A 21,109-nucleotide genomic window follows, 5' to 3' on the forward strand; every position below is an offset into this window, starting at 1 on the left:
TTGGAACTCTAGTTTTGGAACATGTTGGGCACTTAAGATTTATCAATGTGGGAGACCAGTCAAGACCATCCAAGGCCATTAAAGGTCAAGACAGGGCTACTGTGTCACAATTCTTAGAAATGTTTCATGAGGGTTATGAAAGGAATTTGTTATAGTACACTGTTCTCCAGTGTAGTCTGGTCTACAAGGCATACAGTGGCTTATAAAAGTATACATCCCGCTTGAACTTTTTCCCATTTTGTTCCCTTACAACTTTTATGAATTTATTGAGATTTAAAGTGATAGACCTATACACAGTAGCACTTACACAAAAATGATGCATGGTTTTCAATATCAAATAATCAAATAAAAATTTGAAAAGTGTGACATGAAAAGTATTCAGCCCCCTTTACTGTGAACCCCCTAAATAAAATTCAGTGCAAACAATTTTCTTCAGAAGTCATTTAATTAGTTAACAGAGTCCAGCTGTGTGTAATTTAGTCTCAGTATAAATTAAATAATCTGTTCTGTGGAGGCCTCAGTGGTTTGTTACAGATCACTAGTGAACAAACAGCATCCTGAAGACCAAGGAACTCACCAAACAGGTCAGAGATAAAGCAGGGTTAGAGGTTATAAAAACATATCCCAAGCAAGGAGTTCACTGGTTAGAGAAGCAGCCAAGAGAAGCTGCCCATGGTCACTCTGGAGGAGCTGCAGAAATCTACAACTTAGGTGGAGAATCTGTCCACAGGAGAACTATAAGTTGCGCACTCCACAAATCTGGCCTTAATGGAGGAGTGGCAAGATGAAAACCATTGTTGAAAGATGTAGAAAGACATAAGAAGTGGCAATTGCAGTTTGCCACAAGCCATGTAGAAGAGGACAAAGCAAACATGTGGAAGAAGGTTCTGTGGTCAGATGAGACCAGAGCTGAATCTTTTGGCCTAAATGCAAAGGGTTGTGTGGCGGAAAAGTAACACTGTTCATCACCCTGAACACGTCATCCCCACTGTGAAACATGGTGGTGGTGGCATCATGCTATGAGGATGCTTTTCTTCAGGAGGGACAGGGAAGCTGGTCAGAGTTGATGGGAAGATGGGTGAAGCTTAATACAGAGCCATCCTTGAAGAAAACCTTCCAGAAAATTGAGCACTCCCAAGCTTTGAGCATCCCAACAAGCACTGTTCAATCTGTCATCCACAAATGGAAAAAAAGTATTCTACAACTGCAAACCTACCAAGACATGGCCATTTATCCAAACAGACAGATCATGCAAGGAAAGCACTGGTACTCTTGGCACAGCCAAGAGAAGCAGCCCATGGTCACTCTGAAGGAGCTGCAGAAATTCACAGCTCAGGTGGGAGAATTTTGCAAGCCACTGTATGAGCATCAAAAAAGGACCTCAAAACAATAAAAGAAGGTGGCAATAACAGGATAACACCTCACATCTTTTACAGGTGTAAGGGTTCAAGTTGTTCCTCGAGGTAACATGCTAACCTCTGCTCAAACCTTCACCTTCATTGCCTACAATAAACCTACAAGTATCAGAACTAGATCTTGGAAGAATCTTATTATGATGGTCACCAGTTGTGGGCTGTAGGTTGGCGTCCATAGCCGATGGTGAAAGCTCTTGTCTGAAATCCCTAAAACTACAGCAGCTGGTTCAGGACACACAGAGCGGAACCGGCGTCTCCAAACGTCCATTAACTGGTCCCACAGAACGCAATTAGAGCTGCCATTTTGATTGAGAGCACACATGGTCGCCTGAATGAGAAACACTATCAATGTTTAATTAGCCTCCTGCCGCGCCCGCAGCCTCCAAATATGAATCACAGTCTTATCAGTCAAAGGACATACTTACACTGAACAATCTGCTCAGAGTCTGGAGGGTACGCATGTGTCTGTGTGTAGTGCGAGTGGGACAGACCAAATAATAAAAGTAGCAGACAGTATATATATATATGCATATATCAGTAATAAGGGGGTCTTTTGTCATCGTGGTGACTTTGGATATTCTCAAATGCCTTAAATGTGTTTTTGAATGACTTCTGCGGGGAATAGGACCATTCTTCACGTCGCTATCATGCCGAACAGCTGGAAGCAGTGCGGGATGAAGGCTTCTTTTAGAGCTTTTGGTTGGGGAACGAAGACGGATTTGGATTGTACTTTTGTGGCGCTAGAAACATTTTTTGAGAAGTCATAAGGTCAAGTCATTATAGGTCTTAAAGGAGTGACCAGTCCAGTGTGAAGTATGAACGTCTGTTGAATAGCCCACCTCCATTTACCCCTAGCTTTCCGAAATACATCACTTTTAGCTGATGCTCCCAACTAGCTTACAATGCTAGAAATAGGGGCATAAAGTTGCCCCTTGCAAAGGAATCACTATTTTTACACCATTAACAAGCTCAAAGAAGATCCACACTTCAATGGTAGAATTCTGAGGCACTGAGAACTTGGATAGTGCACAGTAGTGACAAAGAAGGTGCTGTGGTCAGATGAGCCAAAGTTAAACGCTTCTGTGAAACATGGTGGTGGCAGCATTATGCTGTGGGGTGATGCTTTTCTTCAGCAGGGACAGGGAAGCTGATAAGAGTTGATGAGAAGATGGATGGAGCTAAATACAGGACAATCCTGGAAGAAAACCTGTTGGAGTCTGCAAAAGACTTGAGACTGGAAAGAAGATTTACCTTCCATCAAGACAATGACCCTAAACATACAGCCAGAGCTACAATGGAATGTTTTTTGTAAAGAAGAATGAGCACAAATCTGAGTCTCTAGATGTGCAAAGCTGGGTGAGACATACCCCAAAAGACTTGAAGTTGTAATTGCAGCAAAAGGTGAACATTTTTAACAAATCATAAAGTTGTCATTATAAAAGGAGTGACCAGTCCAGTGTGAAGTATGAACGTTTGTTGAATAGCCCACCTCCATTTACCCCTAGCTTTCTGAAATACATCGCTTTTAGATGATGCTACCAACTGGCTTACAATGCTAGTGATAGGGGCATAGAGTTGCCCCTTGCAAAGGAACCACTATTATTTCACCATTAACAAGCTTAACGTAGCTCCTTTCTTCGTAGTAGAATTCTGGGAGCCCTGACATTTAAAACGAAGCACTGAACTTTGAAAGTGCACAGATAGTTTATTAAAAAGTGTTTATACACACAGCGCCTTGAGGAAGTCTTTAGAAATGCAAGAGTAGTAGTGAGATATTCTCAGCAACAGCTGTAATTCAAAAATTAACAAAATTAACTTCTGATAATCAAATGATCAAGACCTCATCTTCAAGGGCCAGCAAAATAAATGGAAGGCCAAGAATCTTCCAAGCTTTTTCGCTTGATTTAATTTTGTTTCACATTTTTCGAGAGATTGACAACATTTTAACTCTGGATAATTTAGGCCGATTGCGTGATGCATGCCTGTATAAAGTTTTTTTTTTTTTTAATCCCATTTTCTCCCAATTTACACGGCTAATTACCCAACCCACTCATCAAGACTCCCCCTATCACTAGTGATGCCCCAACACACCAGGAGGGTGAAGACTAGCACATGCCTCCTCCGATACATGTGAAGACAGACTCAGCCTCTTTTAAAACTCTTGTTGATGCAGCATTGCAAAGTAGCATCACAGCGCACTCGGAGGAAAGAGCAGCGACTCAGTTGATCAACATCACCCGTTGGAGTGATATGGGGAGAGAGCGCCATCTACTCACCCAGAGAGAGAGGAAGGCCAATTGTGCTCTCTAAGGGCTACATGCCTCCTGGGAGCATTCATTTAAAGATCTGTTTTTCAGAATGCTGGAAATGATTGGAGGTGGGCTATTCAACAAAAATGTATACTCGTTATCATGTTTTACTACACCACAAGTCCATTTCACACCAGACTTCTCCTTTAAATATCTTTCTCAAAGTCAGCTTTTCTTTACTGCAGGGCCAAATGGTTCCTAAAGCTATATTTTGGATTCTTTGTTTCAGACATTATCCTACAATCTTAATTTAACACGTTCCCTTAAGTTCTCCACAAGATGCAAGATACCTATACATTATTTTATAGCAACTGTGTTGTTTAACTGTATACCAATCGCAGTCAGTGGCCATCAGTTTTCAACTTCTTCCTGAGTAGCCCTGCTTGTTTAAAATATACCGTCAACAGTTTGAGCACTCCTCGCTGTAGGTTTGACTGCAAATTGGGCGCCATTCTTAGCTTCTACTTTATAACCTTTATAAACCACCTCTGAAAAAACTTTACTACCTCTGAAAACTGAAAGACAGGCCAGTGATCCAACAATAGAAACCCACAGGCTGACCCGCGCTTCGTTGGGAGAGGATGTTGGAATTTGGGATTAGGAGGAAAGAAAAGAGAAAGGAACACACACACACACACTCAGGCAAGATGTGAGAGATCTGTCATCGCCTGTTCATTTACACTAGATTTGGAGGGAAACTGGGTAAAGGTTGGATGTATTGTCTTTCATTCTGTCTGAAAGCAGGATCATAAAGTCAGATTTTGGCTCTGATCGGCCTGTTTATCTGACTAAAGCTAATAATAAGCAGTGCTGAGAGCAACCGAGACCAACAGAACAAGAGCAGTGTTTCCCCATACAGCAGCTCCACCTGCCCACCCATACTAGACCCCAGTACAGCCACATTAAATTACCTTATAATTGCATTAAAAACAAAGTTTTCGCAAGAGAATAAATATGGTTTCATATTCCAAAGAAATGAGTAGCTGCATTACCAGTCAAATTTTTTTTAGTAGTCCAGTAGCAGTGCTATATGGCTATTTTAGCAATGACTTATTAAATTACTGCACTTCACCTGTCAGACCTCAATTTTTTTCTCTTCACTGCTTAAATCTAAGGGTGTTTTTTTTTTACATCAGAACTATTTGGGTTGGTTAAAACCAGAGACTGTAAAAAAAGATGGACGCCGTGTCGCCGTTCCCATTCATTCAATGAAAATGAAGCCAAAATCTTCCTCCATGTTGGCCATCCTGAAACCTGAAACCTGAGTCTGCGCAGTAGAGACCAGAGGAGGGAGAAAGACTGGAAGTGGAGAGACAGCCTACTCATTTGAATAAACTCCGCCCCTGAGGGCTGCCTCCACAGAGCTATACATAGTCTATGGTCTATGGTAAAAAAAAATGTGAAAAATAACAGTTATTAATACTTAGTTAATGGTATATTAATAAAAGTTATTATAAAGTGTTACTGGAAACTCATTAACTAAACTTTCTAAATTAGTGCCGTCGACTTGACACTAAAAATGTATTTCTACCACCATTTTCTTCTTCCTCCATCCTTTCATCATTCCACTTCCTGTACATACCAAGTATCTCGGTCCGACACCAGGCTGCTACCCTTTCCACCATGTCCTCCACCATTCAGTCTAATAACCAGAGTCACAGCCATCTCTGAACACACCTGTCACTGCAAAGCTTATGAGCATGTCTGTTTAATTACAGCAGAGCTTCAGGGAGGAGGATGAAGGCTTGGGGAATTGAGACAACTGAGAGTACTGATGTGTACTTAGATCTGAGGAGAAAGAGGAGCAATGCAACAGATCACTGCAGTCAGGACAAAACATCGTTCTGATGATTAGCTTATTCTATAGGCCTGCTCTCTCACTGGTTAACATTAACCACTGGTTACTACTCTAACTAGATGTTAGCTAGACATTAACCAACTGTAAGAAGGTTTCAAACTACACTAATTCATGTTATACAGAGACTTTTTTAAGCTTTTAAAGCTAAAGATTATTTTAGCTATGTTAGCTACTTTAATCTCCTTTTTTCCATGCTAGCTAGATGTTAATTACTGTAGATGTTAACTACACCAGTTAACCTTCTCTAGCTGATGTTTGGTACACGTCAACTCTCTGTTCTACTGTTTGACAGATAGTGAATTTATCTAGCTGATAGGAGTTAAATTTGAACTACGTTGATGTTAGCTAGATGTTTCACTTCTCCAGCTGATGTTAAATGTTCATTACTCTAGCTGATATAAAATAATATTTTTATCTACAGTAGTTAATGTTTGCAAGAGGTGAAATATTTTAGCTGATAGCTGACCTTCGTTACTTTAGCTAATGTTAGCTAGATGTTAACAACTTCAGCTGATGTTAGATGTTGACTGCTATAGCTGATTGTTAGAGGTTAAGGATTTTAGCTGATAGCAAAAAATTCACCATTCTAGCTGGTGTTCGCTAAATATCATCTACTCTAGATGATGTTAGATAGACATGATCTACACTAGCTGATGTTAAACGTTCATTACTTTAACTGATGTTAGATAGACATGATCTACTCTAGCTCATGTTAAACGTTCATTACTTTAGTTGATGTTAGCTAGATGTTATCTACTATAGCTGGTGTTAAAACATTCATTATTTTAGCTAATGTTTCTATCTAATTAATATTAGGCATAAGTTGATTACTTTAGCTAATGTTAGCTAGATGTTAACAAATTTATTTGATGTTAGATGTTGACTACTATAGCTGATGATCGTTATTTTTTATTTTAGATGCTATTAGTAAAAGTTTCACTATTCTAGCTGGTGTTCGCTAGATGTCATCTACTCTAGCTGATATCTAGCTGATGTTAAACGTTCGTTATTTTAGCTGATGTTAGACTGATGTTATCTAGATGTTAACTACTCCAGCTGATTAACCACCCTAGCTGATGCTTGACAGTTGTTAACGACTCTACCTGAGGTTAGCTAGATGTTAACTACTCTGTACATCTCATCCACCACCTTAAGATAATTTGCAAAGGTCATTGTTAAAAGCTTAGCCATTAAACTGAGACACACTACTCCCCATTGGGTCCTAAAATTTATTTTTGCATGTATTTATTCTTAGGTTTCTTCCACAGTGCAGACGACTGGGCAGCCGACTGTTCTCTTGTCAAAACGAGGGATGGGAAGATAAAAGTGGGAACAGTGCAGACCCTATCTCTTCTTCTTCTTCTTCTTCTTCTTCTTCTTCTTCTTTCACCAATCCAATCTGCAGAAGAATCTCCAGCAGGACAGCAGCCAAGAGGAGGAAGCTTCCGTAAAGCATTAGAATTGGCTCGGGCCTGGAACCGCTGCTCCATTAGACTGATTAATAGCATCCCGCACTGCTGGCTCCTTTCCAGATATTTGACGGAAAAAAAAGTGTGAGGCTTTTGACTTCCTGTTTGGCCCTCCTGCACTCACCAAATCACCCCCACCCCCACACACACACACACATACAGACACTCCCATATTAAAAAAAAGCTACTTGAGAGGCAGGCATCTGCTAAATGAGGAAAACGAACCTCTTTTTTCTGTTTTGGAGGGATATTTCCCACACCGTAACATTTATTAGTCACATCTATTATGTACAAAATGGCAGGCAGAACAAAGGGCTGTTAGAAGCAGTCAAGCGACAGAGGAAAAGAGAGAAGGAAAGAGAGAGAGAGAGAGAGAGAGAGAGAGACAGAGAGAGAGAGAGATTGAAGGAGGCGCAGTAATTAAGTACCCTTCTAAAGAAGATGAGACATCAGCACTTAGAAAGAGAGAGAGAGAGAGAGAGACAAAAAAAGAGAGAGAATGAACAAGAGAAGACACTTCACAAGCTGTTACTTTGTGGTTAATTGACCATCTCCCACTATCTTTCGCTTTCACTCTGTCGTCGACAGACCACACACACCACACACACTTTCCAGTGTCTTTACATCACTGCTCTAGTTTAAGTACCTATCTGTTAATCTACATAAAATAACATACCTGCATTTTATGTGCATGTTTACAGCTACAATACAGAGCACAACCGTCCGGCATGAGAAAAAAGCTAAACGGAGTGATGTTACCTTAAAGAGTAATGGTAGTGTACGATAATGTGCAAACCAGCGTAATGGTAGTGTACGATAATGTGCAAACCAGCGTAATGGTAGTGTACGATAATGTGAAAACCAGCGTAATGCTAGTGTACGATAATGTGAAAACCAGCGTAATGCTAGTGTACGATAATGTGAAAACCAGCGTAATGCTAGTGTACGATAATGTGCAAACCAACGTATTGGTAGTGTACGATAATGTGCAAACCAACGTATTGGTAGTGTACGATAATGTGAAAACCAGCTTAATGGTAGTGTACGATAATGTGAAAACCAGCGTAATGGTAGTGTACGATAATGTGAAAACCAACGTATTGGTAGTGTACGATAATGTGCAAACCAACGTATTGGTAGTGTACGATAATGTGAAAACCAGCTTAATGGTAGTGTACGATAATGTGAAAACCAGCGTAATGGTAGTGTACGATAATGTGAAAACCAGCGTAATGGTAGTGTACGATAATGTGAAAACCAGCGTAATGGTAGTGTACGATAATGTGAAAACCAGCGTAATGGTAGTGTACGATAATGTGAAAACCAGCGTATTGGTAGAGTACGATAATGTGAAAACCAGCATAATGGTAGTGTACGATAATGTGAAAACCAGCATAATGGTAGAGTACGATAATGTGAAAACCAGCATAATGGTAGTGTACGATAATGTGAAAACCAGCATAATGGTAGAGTACGATAATGTGAAAACCAGTGTGATGATAGTGTACAATAATGTGCAAACCAGCGTAATGGTAGTGTACGATAATGTACAACCTATTTATGTTAGTGCATGATAATGTACAACCTATTTATGTTAGTGCATGATAATGTACAACCTATTTGTTAGTGCATGATAATGTGTGAACCTGTGTATTGTTTAATGAAACAATAATGTTAGAGAACAATAATGACTAAACCTAAACCTAGAATTATTGTACGATAATGTGCTAACCTGTGTTACATTACTGATCATGGAAAAGTGTATGTAATGTCAGTGATAATGAACAAACCTGTGTAATGTTAGTGTATGATAATGAACAAACCTGTGTAATGTTAGTGTATGATAATGAACAAACCTGTGTAATGTTAGTGTATGATAATGTGCAAACCTGTGTAATGTCAGTGATAATGAACAAACCTGTGTAATGTTAGTGTATGATAATGAACAAACCTGTGTAATGTTAGTGTATGATAATGAACAAACCTGTGTAATGTTAGTGTATGGTAATGAACAAACCTGTGTAATGTTAGTGTATGATAATGAACAAACCTGTGTAATGTTAGTGTATGATAATGAACAAACCTGTGTAATGTTAGTGTATGATAATGAACAAACCTGTGTAATGTTAGTGTATGGTAATGAACAAACCTGTGTAATGTTACTGTATGATAATGAACAAACCTGTGTAATGTTAGTGTATGATAATGAACAAACCTGTGTAATGTTAGTGTATGGTAATGAACAAACCTGTGTAATGTTAGTGTATGGTAATGAACAAACCTGTGTAATGTTAGTGTATGGTAATGAACAAACCTGTGTAATGTTAGTGTATGATAATGAACAAACCTGTGTAATGTTAGTGTATGGTAATGAACAAACCTGTGTAATGTTACTGTATGATAATGTACAAACCTGTGTAATGTTACTGTACGATAATGAACAAACCTGTGTAATGTTACTGTACGATAATGTGCAAACCTGTGTAACATTAGTGAAACAATAATATTAGAGAACAATAATTACTAAACCTAAGTCTAGAATTATTGTAAGATAATGTATAAACCTGTATAACATTACTGATCATGGAAAGTGTATGATAAAGTAACATCACTGGTGTATGAAATTAATGCAATCATACAACAGTGCTTAATATAATTCTCCTGATGTTTTATGGTATAGAATAGTGTTTAGGGTGCAGGGCCGGCTGTGTGTGAGCGTATCAGTCAGGATTAACTGTGTTCTCCATGTCTGTGCTGAATGGAGGCTTGCACAGTGCAGCGAGAGCTGGATAAGCTTGTATCAATCGATGGCGGAATAAGAGCTGAAATAAACGAGGCCTCCACAGGTGCTGCCACACACACCCCAGATAATTAACATCAGACAACAAATCAATCGCTGAAGTCGGCAGGAGCACTCAGGCCTTACTAAAAACTCACGGCCTGGACAGCCAGACGGTAAATAACAACAACCAACCAATCAGAAGAGCTTCCAATCTCCACACCAGCTCACACTGAGTGCACTTCATCCCACTGCTGTACTGCTGCTCAAGTGCACTTCCAGCTAGAGTGTACAACCACTGTTCCTGAATCAACTCACCACAGTGCACACTGACACAGACACTTTATTAGAAACACCTAATATACAGTACCCTGTGCTTTCACTCACTGGCCACTTTTTTAGAAACACCTTATAAACATACAGTATCTTGTGTTTCCACTCACTGGCCACTTTATTAGAAACACCTTATAAACATACAGTATCTTGTGTTTCCACTCACTGGCCACTTTATTAGAAACACCTATTATACAGTAACTTGTGCTTCTTTCACTCACTGGCCACTTTATTGGAAACACCTAATAAACATACAGTATCTTGTGTTTCCACTCACTGGCCACTTTATTAGAAACACCTAACAAACATTCAGTATATTATGCTTCCACTCACTGGCCACTTTATTAGAAACACCTATTATACAGTAACTTGTGCTTCTTTCACTCACTGGCCACTTTATTGGAAACACCTAATAAACATACAGTATATTATGCTTTCACTCACTGGCCACTTTATTAGAAACACATAAAATACAGTAACTTGTGCTTCTTTCACTCACTGGCCACTTTATTGGAAACACCTAATAAACATACAGTATATAGTGCTTGCATTCACTGGATACTTTATTAGAAACATCTATTATACAGTAACTTGTGCTACTTTAAATCACGGGCCATTTTATTGGAAACACCTAATAAACATACAGTATTTTGTGTTTCCACTCACTGGCCACTTTATTAGAAACACCTAATATACAGTAAATTGTGCTTCTTTTACTCACTGGCCACTTTATTAGAAACACCTAATAAACATACAGTAACTTGTGCTTCTTTCACTCACTGGCCACTTTATTGGAAACACCTAATAAACCTACAGTATATTGTGCTTCCACTCACTGGCCACTTTATTAGAAACGCATAAAATACTGTAACTTGTGCTTCTTTCACTCACTGGCCACTTTATTGGAAACACCTAATCAACATACAGTATATTATGCTTTCACTCACTGGCCACTTTATTAGAAACACCTAATAAACATACAGTATCTTGTGCTTCAACTCACTGGCCACTTTATTAGAAACACCCATGTTAAACTGCTACTTATTTCTTTCCTCATTCATTTATTTTATTTTATTATGTAAGTTGGTCGTTGTTGATCACTCACCTTTCAGCTACTGTTGGTGTGGCTGCTGGCTTCTGTTTGTTGACTTTAGCGTACAGCCCCTCCAGTGGGACTTCACTAGGCGGTGGTCCACTGTAGGCGGGGACAGTGGGCGGAGCATGGTGAGGAGAGGGTGTCCGTGTCATGAAAGGGGATTGGCTGGAAGGGGGCGGTTCTCTGAAGTTGTTGATGCGGGCGTAGTTCGGGTCGAAATCGTCATCTTCCACATCAGGCAAGAACGCAGTTCCAGGAACTGAACCGTCCACTTCCGGTCTATCAGACAGAAAAGACATTAATAATATATTACATTATTGAGGTAAACAGTAGACTTTAACATTTAAAAACATTTAAAAATGAATCTACATTTTGCATGATTTAATTTATTAAGGGACACTAGCCAAAAGCCATTCAGACCAATCTGGCCCAATGTAAAAAAAAAAAAATATATATATATATATATATATATATATATATATATATATATATATATATATGGTCTGGAGCTACTTTGCTGCTTCAGGACATGGAACATTAACAGAATCATACATTTTTCTCTCTAGCAGAAAATCCTGAAGGACAATGTCTGGCCATTAGTTTGTGATCTTAAGCTTAAGCATACTTGGGTTCTGCAGCAGGACAATGATCCAAGTCAAGTCTGGACTTAATGTATTTCCAACTGAGATGCTGTGGTATGACCTTAAACTGCCAGTTCACGCTAAAAACTCTTCAATGTGTCTGAATTAAAACAATTTGGAAAAAAAGAGTGGGCCAAAATTCCTCCACAGAGATGTGAAAGACTCATTGGCAGTTATCACAACCACATGATTGCAGTTGTTGCTGCTGACGGTGGTACAATAAGCTAGTAGGTCTAGGGGCAAATAATTTTTCCCATAGCGCCAGGTTGGTTTTGATAGCTTTTTCCTTGAATTGAAACCATTGTGTAAAAACTGCTTTTTGAATTTACTCATGCTGTATTTCTGTCTTTTATACATCTAATATAAAACATGTTTGATAATCTGAAATATGTAAGTATGACAAAAGAAATCTGTAAGCTGGCAAATACTACTTCACAGCACTGTATATGTAGTATTTCCTGCACAATAAGCATTTGTACAGCTGATATTAAACCTACAGCTCTGAAAGAAAAAATATAAGAGACCACTTAAAAATGATGAGTTTCTCTGATTTTACCAAATTAAAAAACCTCTGGAATATAATCAAGAGGAAGATGGATGATCACAAGCCATCAAACCAAGCTGAATTGCTTGATTTTTTTGCACAAGGAGTGAGCAGCATAAAGTTATCCAAAAGCAGTGTGTAAGACTGGTGGAGGAGAACATGTCAAGATGCACGAAAACTGTGATTAAAAACCAGGATTATTCCACCAAATATTGATTTCTGAACTCGTAAAACTTTATGAATATGAACTTGTTTTCTTCGCATTATGTGAGTTCTAAAAGCTCTGCATTTCTCATTTTCTGCAAATAAATGCTCTGAATGAAGTTTGAATTTAGGAGAAATGTTGTCTGTAGTTTATAGAATAAAACATCAATGTTTATTTTATTCAAACATATATATATATATATATATATATATAACTTATTCAGAAACTGAAGTGGTCTCTAAATTTCTTTTCAGAGCTGTATTTATATAAAAGGCCAGGGTTAGAATTCCACCATATCCAAACTTACAGGTGTGGCAGCATTTCAGCTTCGCTCTTATCAACCTCTTCTTCACTCAGCGCTCCCAGCTTAGCTTTGGATTTAGCCTTATCATCTTTGTTCTTCCTTCCGAACCTAGAGATGAGAAAACAGAGATAAAAGGGGTGCTGGATGACACAAATGGAGGAAACATTAAAATATTAGAAGTGCATCCCACACTAGACAAAGTTTTTTTTTGTTTTTTTTCCCAAGACCAATATTGAGCAAGTGCACTCATCCATCCATGAGTGTTTCAGAGGCTTCTCATTTAGATGACAAAGAACGACGAGAAGACTAATAGCAGAGATGCGGTAAGAGAGAGAGAGTGGGTGGGTGGGCGAGAGAGAGAGAGAGAGAGGAAGGGAGGGAAGGAGAAAGAGAGAGAAAGAGCAAAAGCTAGAGAAAGGTGGGTATTTACAATTAGATACAGTGGCAGAGATGACAGCCAGCAAGCAGCCGCGGCAATGAAGCATGAAGCAAAGCGGTTGAGAAAAAAGGTTTCCGGTTCACCGCTCGGGCAACGTGTGAAGATTTCACATCGTCTCCACATAATCAACATCGGCTCGGTCGTAATCAACATCACTCCTTCTCGGGTGAATCCGTACAATCGCTTTCCTACATTATCATACCGATATCAAAGCTGAAAACTGCAATTTAAGGGTTTGCGGTGGTCCACAGCGAAGCTTGAATGGGATTCTATTTGTTCTAGGTAAATATTGACTAGAAGACAAGAGAAGAAGACTAAATTAATTACACGGACATTCCAAAAAATGGGATGAGAACTTGTATCATGTCCCATCACTTAACGTCATATTGCATATTGCATAATGCACACCTGCATTGTATGTGAATGCAATTTTTGTCATAGTCATTTATCTGTTTGCATGGGCAATTTTAGCCGTTTACCATCATTACCAATAATAATGGCATCTAATTCCATTTTACTTCTTGGCCCTACCACTTACCCGATTCTTGTTAAGCTGGAGAGGTAGGGGGAAGAAATAGGGCTTGTTAGCCCTTCATACAGAGATTTTTTAGATGCACACTTCAAAACAGGAAGGTTATGAGAATCACTGGTATGATGGTGAAAAAAAAAAAACACAAATGTAAGTATTTTCCTTGGTAAAAGTGAAGATTAGCACTATATCACCATGGTTTAATGTGTAGTTTCAATGTTTTATGGCCAAATTCTTCATAACAAGCATCAAAAAGATAGTAGAAGATAGTAGTTTGTCTCAGTAGCTAGCTAGCTTACTTTCCCATTCCACCTTAAATGCTGCAACAGACAACAGAGGCTGCAGCATTTAAGGCAGAATGAAAAATAAAAGTAAAATAAAAGCTAATCAAAGCTAATTTCAGCTCACCATCACAAAGGAATTAAGGAATTAATTAATTAATTTATTTATTTAATAGTTTATTTAACAGGGACAGTGTTCATTAATTAACATTACTGTAAATGCACCAGAATTAGCCTGAAGGCTATTTTTCATCCATTGTCCCTGGACAGATCAATGAACAATGCAAATATAAAAAGAGCAATAAAACAGATATATCACAGTGTATACGTTTGCTAAAACACAGCTGTAGCTGAAAAGACAATCTAACTAAAGATACGTTTTCCAAGGGGGAAGAAAAAGAAGAAGAAGAAAAAAAAAAAAAAAACGTGTGAATGAACATTAATAATGAATTTCTGCACCATCACCATGTCCCAATTCTTAGAGTGGAATATTTCACCTCTTCCCCATCCATGCAACTCTGCTCCAAGGTAAAGGTTTACGTTTACACTTGAAAAGAAGGCGTAGGGGCAAGTGGTAGGACCAAAGGGGTAGGGTGAAATGGGATTGGGCCTAAAAGGCAAGAAATTGAAGTAGTGTAACTCTTGACGAGTTTAGCACAGCTGTTAACTGAAAGCTGAACATTCCAGGTGACTCTGCTTCATGACGCTGACTGAGAAATTCCAGCCAAGATGTGCAAAGCTGTCTCTATCTAAGCAAGAGGTGCATAGATAGAAGAATCTAAAATATAAAACGTATACTGGTTTTACACTGTTTAGTTTATTAAGTAATTCCATTTGTGGACTTACTTGCATGAGGAACCTTTGTAACCATTGTAGAGGTCAGTGTGAACTTACAGTATATCACCCTATACCACATCTACTTTGCGACTGTGTGCTTGAGTGGCGTTCCTATCCGCAGCCCCACACACTCACTAATGACTGTATTTATCTCATTAGGCTGCAGCTACAGTATCTAATACCAGCGTCTGGCATGCTTACTCTGCCTCGCCCTTAAGCACTCATTAGAGCCGGAGGAGCTGTGGCCTGAATAGCAATGCAGTACAGCCGCATCGCCAGTGCAGCAGGCAGGGCATAGAGGTTTAGCACTATAGGAATGAAGGAGAAGTTGAACTGAGGATGTAAACAAACAGCAAACAAAAGGTAGAACTCGAGAAGAGCTTCATTATGATCTGAAATGTTCTTAAAATCTGTTAAGCTTAAAAGTTTTCTTATACGTTGACGACTGTCTGTCGAGTATTTCTATATAGACCACCTCTCTAGGTCAGGTTGTCTGCTCAAATGGCTTTTTCCTTCCATTGCTTTGCTGATGACACCCTTCGAAGACCCTTTGATCTCTGCACAGATATCACAGTGCCTCTCAGATATATCCACATGGATGAAGGAGCATCACCTCTAGCTAAACCTTTCCAAGACTTTCCAAAACTGAACTTCTGTTTATACCAGCAAAACCATCCATTCGCCATAACCATTGACTCACTCTATCTCTCCCCGACAAAGGTTGCTAGGAACCTGGGTTTTATGGTTGATGATCAGCTCTCCTTCACGCACCATGGGGCCTCAGTTGCTCGATTCTGCCGATTTGCGCTTTATAACATCAGAAAAGTCAACCATTTCTAACGAACAGGCCACCCAACTCTTACAAGTACAAGCAGCGGTCATCTCACGCCTCGACTACTGCAATGCCATACTAACTGGCCTCCCGGCCTGTGTAAACCACTCCAGATGATCCAGAACGCAGCAGCACGTATGGTCTTTAACCAGCCAAAACCAACGGGCACATTTCACTCTACTGCTCATTGAGCTCCATTGGCTACCAGTTGCTGCTCGTATCAAATTCAAAGCGCTTACAATCGTCTACAAGGTAATGACAGAACAGGCTCCTTCCTACCTGCACTCGCTCCTGAAGGCTTACGCTACCTCCCGGCCGCTGCGCTCCTCCAATGAACGTCGCCTCGCTTTACCAAACCAACATTCACACAAAGCAATCCAGACTGTTCTCATACAGAGTTCCCCAATGGAGGAACAAACTAACTTCCACTACCAGATCAGGAGAATCTCTCGCTATCTTTAAGAGACTCCTGAAGACAGAGCTCTTAAGGCCCCTAACAAACTAGCTACTTCTAACTTCATGTCCTTCTTCCACTACTTTCCATTTGACCTTCTTTGGGCTCTGTCTTAAATGTTTTTTTTTTTTTTTTACCTTAAACTTCTATTACTATATGTGCATCATAAGCGTCTGCCAAAATGTAATGTAATGTAAATGTAATGTAATGATTGTAGACACCGATTTGGGATGGTATAGATGCAGCATTTCTTTTATTTACATGACTTTAATTTCTTTGTAGACAGTATTTTTTCCCTACTCTCTAAATTAATATTAAGGTCTTCCAGACTGTGAAGGAATTCATTGTATGAAATAATCATGTAGTAACTTAAAAGTGTTATACAAACCAAAATAATCTCTGAAGCATTTAGGTGCTCTTATCTGGGGTGTTGTTAACTTGTGGTTTCTGAGGCTGGTAACTCTGATGAACTCATCCTGTGCAACAGAGGAAATTCTTGGTCTTTTTTTTTTGTAAGACAGTCCTGATGAGAGCCAGTTTCATCATTGTAACATTTTCAGATTCTTAAGTGATCTTCATTTATTAAAGTAATTTCTTCTATACTAAATTGAGTAGTTCTTGGCATAATATGGATTAAAACATTATTCAAATAGTTCTATTCACTGTATCTCACCAACACATTAAGGCCCACTTACCCAACTCCTGTTAGGCTGGAGACGTAGGGGGAAGAGATAGGCCTTGTTAGCCCTTCATACAGAGATTTGTTAGAAGAAAACTTCAAAACCAGGAAGGGTATGAGAATCACTGGTAAGATGGCAGAACAACCAACTAAAGAAATTCACAAATGTAAGTATTTTCCTTCTTAAGTGAAGCTTAGCACTATATCACCATGGTTTAATGTGTAGTTTCAATGTTTTATGGCCGAATTCTTCATTAAAAGCATAAAAAGGATAGCTAGTAGTTTCTTTCAGTAGCTAGCTAGCTAGCTAACTTGGCAGGTGCTGCAGCATTTTAAGGTGAAACAGAAAATAAAATAAAATAAAAGCTACATAAAGCTTATTTTAGCTCCCCATTACAAAGGAAATAAAGAATGAACAATCATAATTCATTTCTGCACCATTACCATGTCTCAATTCTTAGGGTGAAGGATTTCACCCCTTCCCCATCCATGTAACTCTGTTCCAAGAAAAAGGGTTACACTTGAAAAGAAGGTGTAGGGGCAAGTGGCAGGGCCAAGGGGTAGGGTGAAATGGAATTGGCCTAAAAGGCAAGAAATTTAAGTAGTGTAACTCTTGATAAGTTCAGCACAGCTGTTAACTGAAAGCTGAACATTCCAGGTGACTCAACCTCATAAAGCTGACTGAGAAAATCCAGCCAAGATGTGCAAAGCTGTCATCTAAGCAAGAGGTGCTACTTCGTAGAATCAAAAATATAAAATATATTCTGGTTTTACACCTGTTCGTTTATTAAGTAATCAATTTGTTTTACTTCACAGTTTGTAAGACTTGTTGAGTATTAATCTACAATTGAAAAAAAATTTAAATAATGAAAAACCCACTGAAGTTAAGATGTGTCCAAACGTTGGCTGGTACTGTAAATCCATTCCTTAATCTCCATTGGTGCATAAAATAACACAGAAAAGTACACTGGTGGAGAATGTGGGCTAAAATGTAGACAAAATGCAAGAAATATGAAATTCCACACCATAATAATTCACTCATTTTACAGTAAGTGATTGCAATGATCCTTTACAGCATATGCAAACTCTTTATGTGGTAAATTTATCAGATGCTTATAACCACACAAAAGCAAGTTTAAGAAAGTTTAAGAAAAAAAAAAGGGAAAAGGCTGGTTTTAATAAAAAAACATTGGTAAAATAGCATCATTACTGGACCAGCAAGCTTAAGTAAGGTTAAAAAAATCCATAATTCTTCTCCCTGGAGCACTGCATATCTCACAGGAGACCACAAACCATGAAATATTCATGACACCGTGTGTATCCTGACCTGAGGAACAGCCCAGAAAAAAATCAGTTCATCAGGTATGTTCTTAGGTCCTCAGGATTTCAGGTAGCCTGAGTTAGCATAACCGCTCCTTTTATGAAGATTATGTAACCCTAGGGAGTGAGTGATTTAATGATCATGGTCCACAGTCCTAGCAGGAAACCGATTAGCATTACCCGGTTGTTAGCACTGGGGTGAGGTATGTGGCCCAGGGAAGTATGGGAACCGAGCTAATGGCTGTATTGTTGGTTAAAATGGGTTTCGGAAGCATTATTGAGTTTGGTAGAGCAAGGGTCTGGTATGCAACCTTGAAATAATGCATGGCCTGGGAATTTTCCAATTTGTTCATAAAGACACTGAAAGCATTACAGCTAATATATATATATATATATATATATATATATATATATATATATATATATATATATATATATATATATATATATATATATATATATATATTATGGTTTATAATCATAACCCTCACAAGATATGAAGAGTTTGACTATTAGGAATTGTCCTAGCTTGAATTTATTATAAAGGCTGTGTCCCAAATGTCCCTAATAGACTATATTGGAATCTCAATACTGTGGGTATAGCAGGTTAGTACCTAAAATACTCTATATTGCTAAAAGTATTTCCTTTGCTTTAGTGACACTTTATTTTTTACAATTTTATTTCAATTTTTTTCCCATTTTCTCCCCATTTTACACAGCCAATTACCCAACCCCACTTATGAGGACTCCGCCTATCACTAGTAATACCTTACCATCAGGAGGGTGAAGACTATCTGATACATGTGAAGTCAGACTCCGCCTCTTTTCAAACTGCTGCTGATGCAGCATTGCAGAGTAGCATCACAGCGAACTTGGAGGAAAGCGCAGCGCCACAAAAAAAGAAATAATTAAAACTGGCACTTATCAGGACCACCCCAAAAAAGGAAGAGCAAGAGTTACATCTGTTACACAGGATAAGTTCATAAGAGATACCATCCTCAGAAACCACAAGTTAACAGCACCCCAGACATAAGCAACTAAATATTTCACAGAGTATTAAATTTACTAATGTTTAATAATGTCTTAAGTAGTGTAAATTAATAATATACCATAATAACAATGTAACAAAGTTCACTTCTAAAGCAAGTACTGTTATATGTGACCCTTATTGTAAAGTGTTACTGAAAACGATCACACAATTGGGACACGAGCCAAGTTCCAGACTCATTTCTCTAGGTGTAGGAAGACAATGGCAAAATATTAACGACTTCCCGACTTCACTGATTTATTAATACAAATGGAACAGAGGAGTTTTACCAAACCAGACCCCCACAAAGACATCCTGGAGACAGACAGACAGATCCATGGGAAGCGCAGAGCTAACGCTAAGCTGATCATTATGTGTGCATACATTAAAGTCTCCATCCCTCACTGCTGGGTGCAGTTTAACTGGAGTTGCTTAATTAGGTAGACCTGTCATGAGAGGACCCCCCAACCCACCCACTCATCCACCCTTCAGCCTTTCTCTCATCTCTCTCTCTCTCTCTAACGCTCTTCTTTAAACGGTTTTTAAAAGTTTCCCGTACAATTTGTGGAAATCTAGAGATAGCAGCATAATGTTTACGCTGGTTTGTCTTAATATAGCCTGCTGTGAATGAGGAGCGTTCCCGCGGCTCGGCTCCAGACTGTGTGCTGTTCCACGACATACAGTGCTGACCTTTTTAAAAAGTCTGCACGATGGCAAATTGCAGAGGAAACAAGGCTGAATCACCAATTCATGGGTCACAGTCAGTCAAAGTCAAGATCAAGCTTATTAGCCGAGTAAGAATTACATTCAAAGAAATAGAAAAAGTTGCACCCAGAAGGAAGTGTCAGATTGCAGTGCTATTCAGAAGGAAGATAAAGGTTAACAGAACATATAAATGATTAAAGGTTTATATTAATATGGTCCTATTTATTGAGCTACGTATAAAAGTATAACAAACTCTACATGCCAGTCTAATTAGGAAGTTGTAGAGGTTCCTAAAGGTTTATTTAAAATGCTCTTCCATTTTTCTCCCAAATGTGGTAGGCCAATTGTCCCACAATTGTATATCCCCAATCACAAAGGAGGGTTGCCTCCTCCTTCACATGCCTCCTCTGACACATGTGAAGTCAGCAACCACCTCTTTTCGAACTGTTGCTGATGTAGTATTGCCGAGTATAGCACTACAGGGCGCTCGGAGGAAAGCGCAGCAACTCGGTCACAATACATCAGCTCACAGACGCCTTGTGCTGATCGACATCACCCTTTGGAGTCATGAGGGGAAAGAGCACCATCTACCCACCCAGAAAGAGCAAGGCCATTTGTGCACTCTCAGGGCTCCAGCAGCTGATGGCAAGCCGCATGACCGGGATTTGAACCGGCAATCTCCCGATCATAGTGGCAGTGCTTTAGACCACTGGACCACATGGTGCCCACAGTTTAAATATGAATGCAGCTACTGGTTATTTTGATTGGGTAAGAGTGTAGTGTATCATAGCATCTGTATTTTAAAGGCAAACTCCTCAGATGGCAGCAGAATGTGGACAAGCATTATCCTGTTCCCGTGAACAAGAACATTGCTGTTCCCGTAAATGACCTGCTCACGCACCTTCACAACATAAATGTGCACATTAGTCTGCTCTGCTGAAAAGTTCAGAAGCTCTGCGCCATTAAAATACCAATCCTCCAAAGACAGAGCACACCTAAAAGCACACCTTAAAGGGAAACAGAGTCGTCTGAGGTATGCAAAAGACTTCTTTC

At 39.1% G+C, this 21,109-nt stretch overlaps 1 protein-coding gene across 3 annotated transcripts in view; it reads right to left on the reverse strand.

Annotated features, from left to right (window-relative positions):
- pard3ba (par-3 family cell polarity regulator beta a) overlaps positions 1-21,109 on the reverse strand; it is a 256,267-nt gene that overhangs the window by 41,030 nt on the left and 194,128 nt on the right. For all 3 annotated transcript variants that reach the window (XM_049469675.1, XM_049469674.1, XM_049469676.1), the window contains 2 exons: positions 12,957-13,061; positions 11,269-11,538 (listed from right to left, as the gene is read on the reverse strand). In XM_049469675.1, coding sequence (XP_049325632.1) covers positions 11,269-11,538; positions 12,957-13,061 — 375 coding nt within the window. The remainder of the gene's footprint in view (positions 1-11,268; positions 11,539-12,956; positions 13,062-21,109) is intronic.

This window comes from Astyanax mexicanus, chromosome 21 (genome assembly GCF_023375975.1).
Source record: "Astyanax mexicanus isolate ESR-SI-001 chromosome 21, AstMex3_surface, whole genome shotgun sequence".
Classification (NCBI taxonomy): domain Eukaryota; kingdom Metazoa; phylum Chordata; class Actinopteri; order Characiformes; family Acestrorhamphidae; genus Astyanax; species Astyanax mexicanus.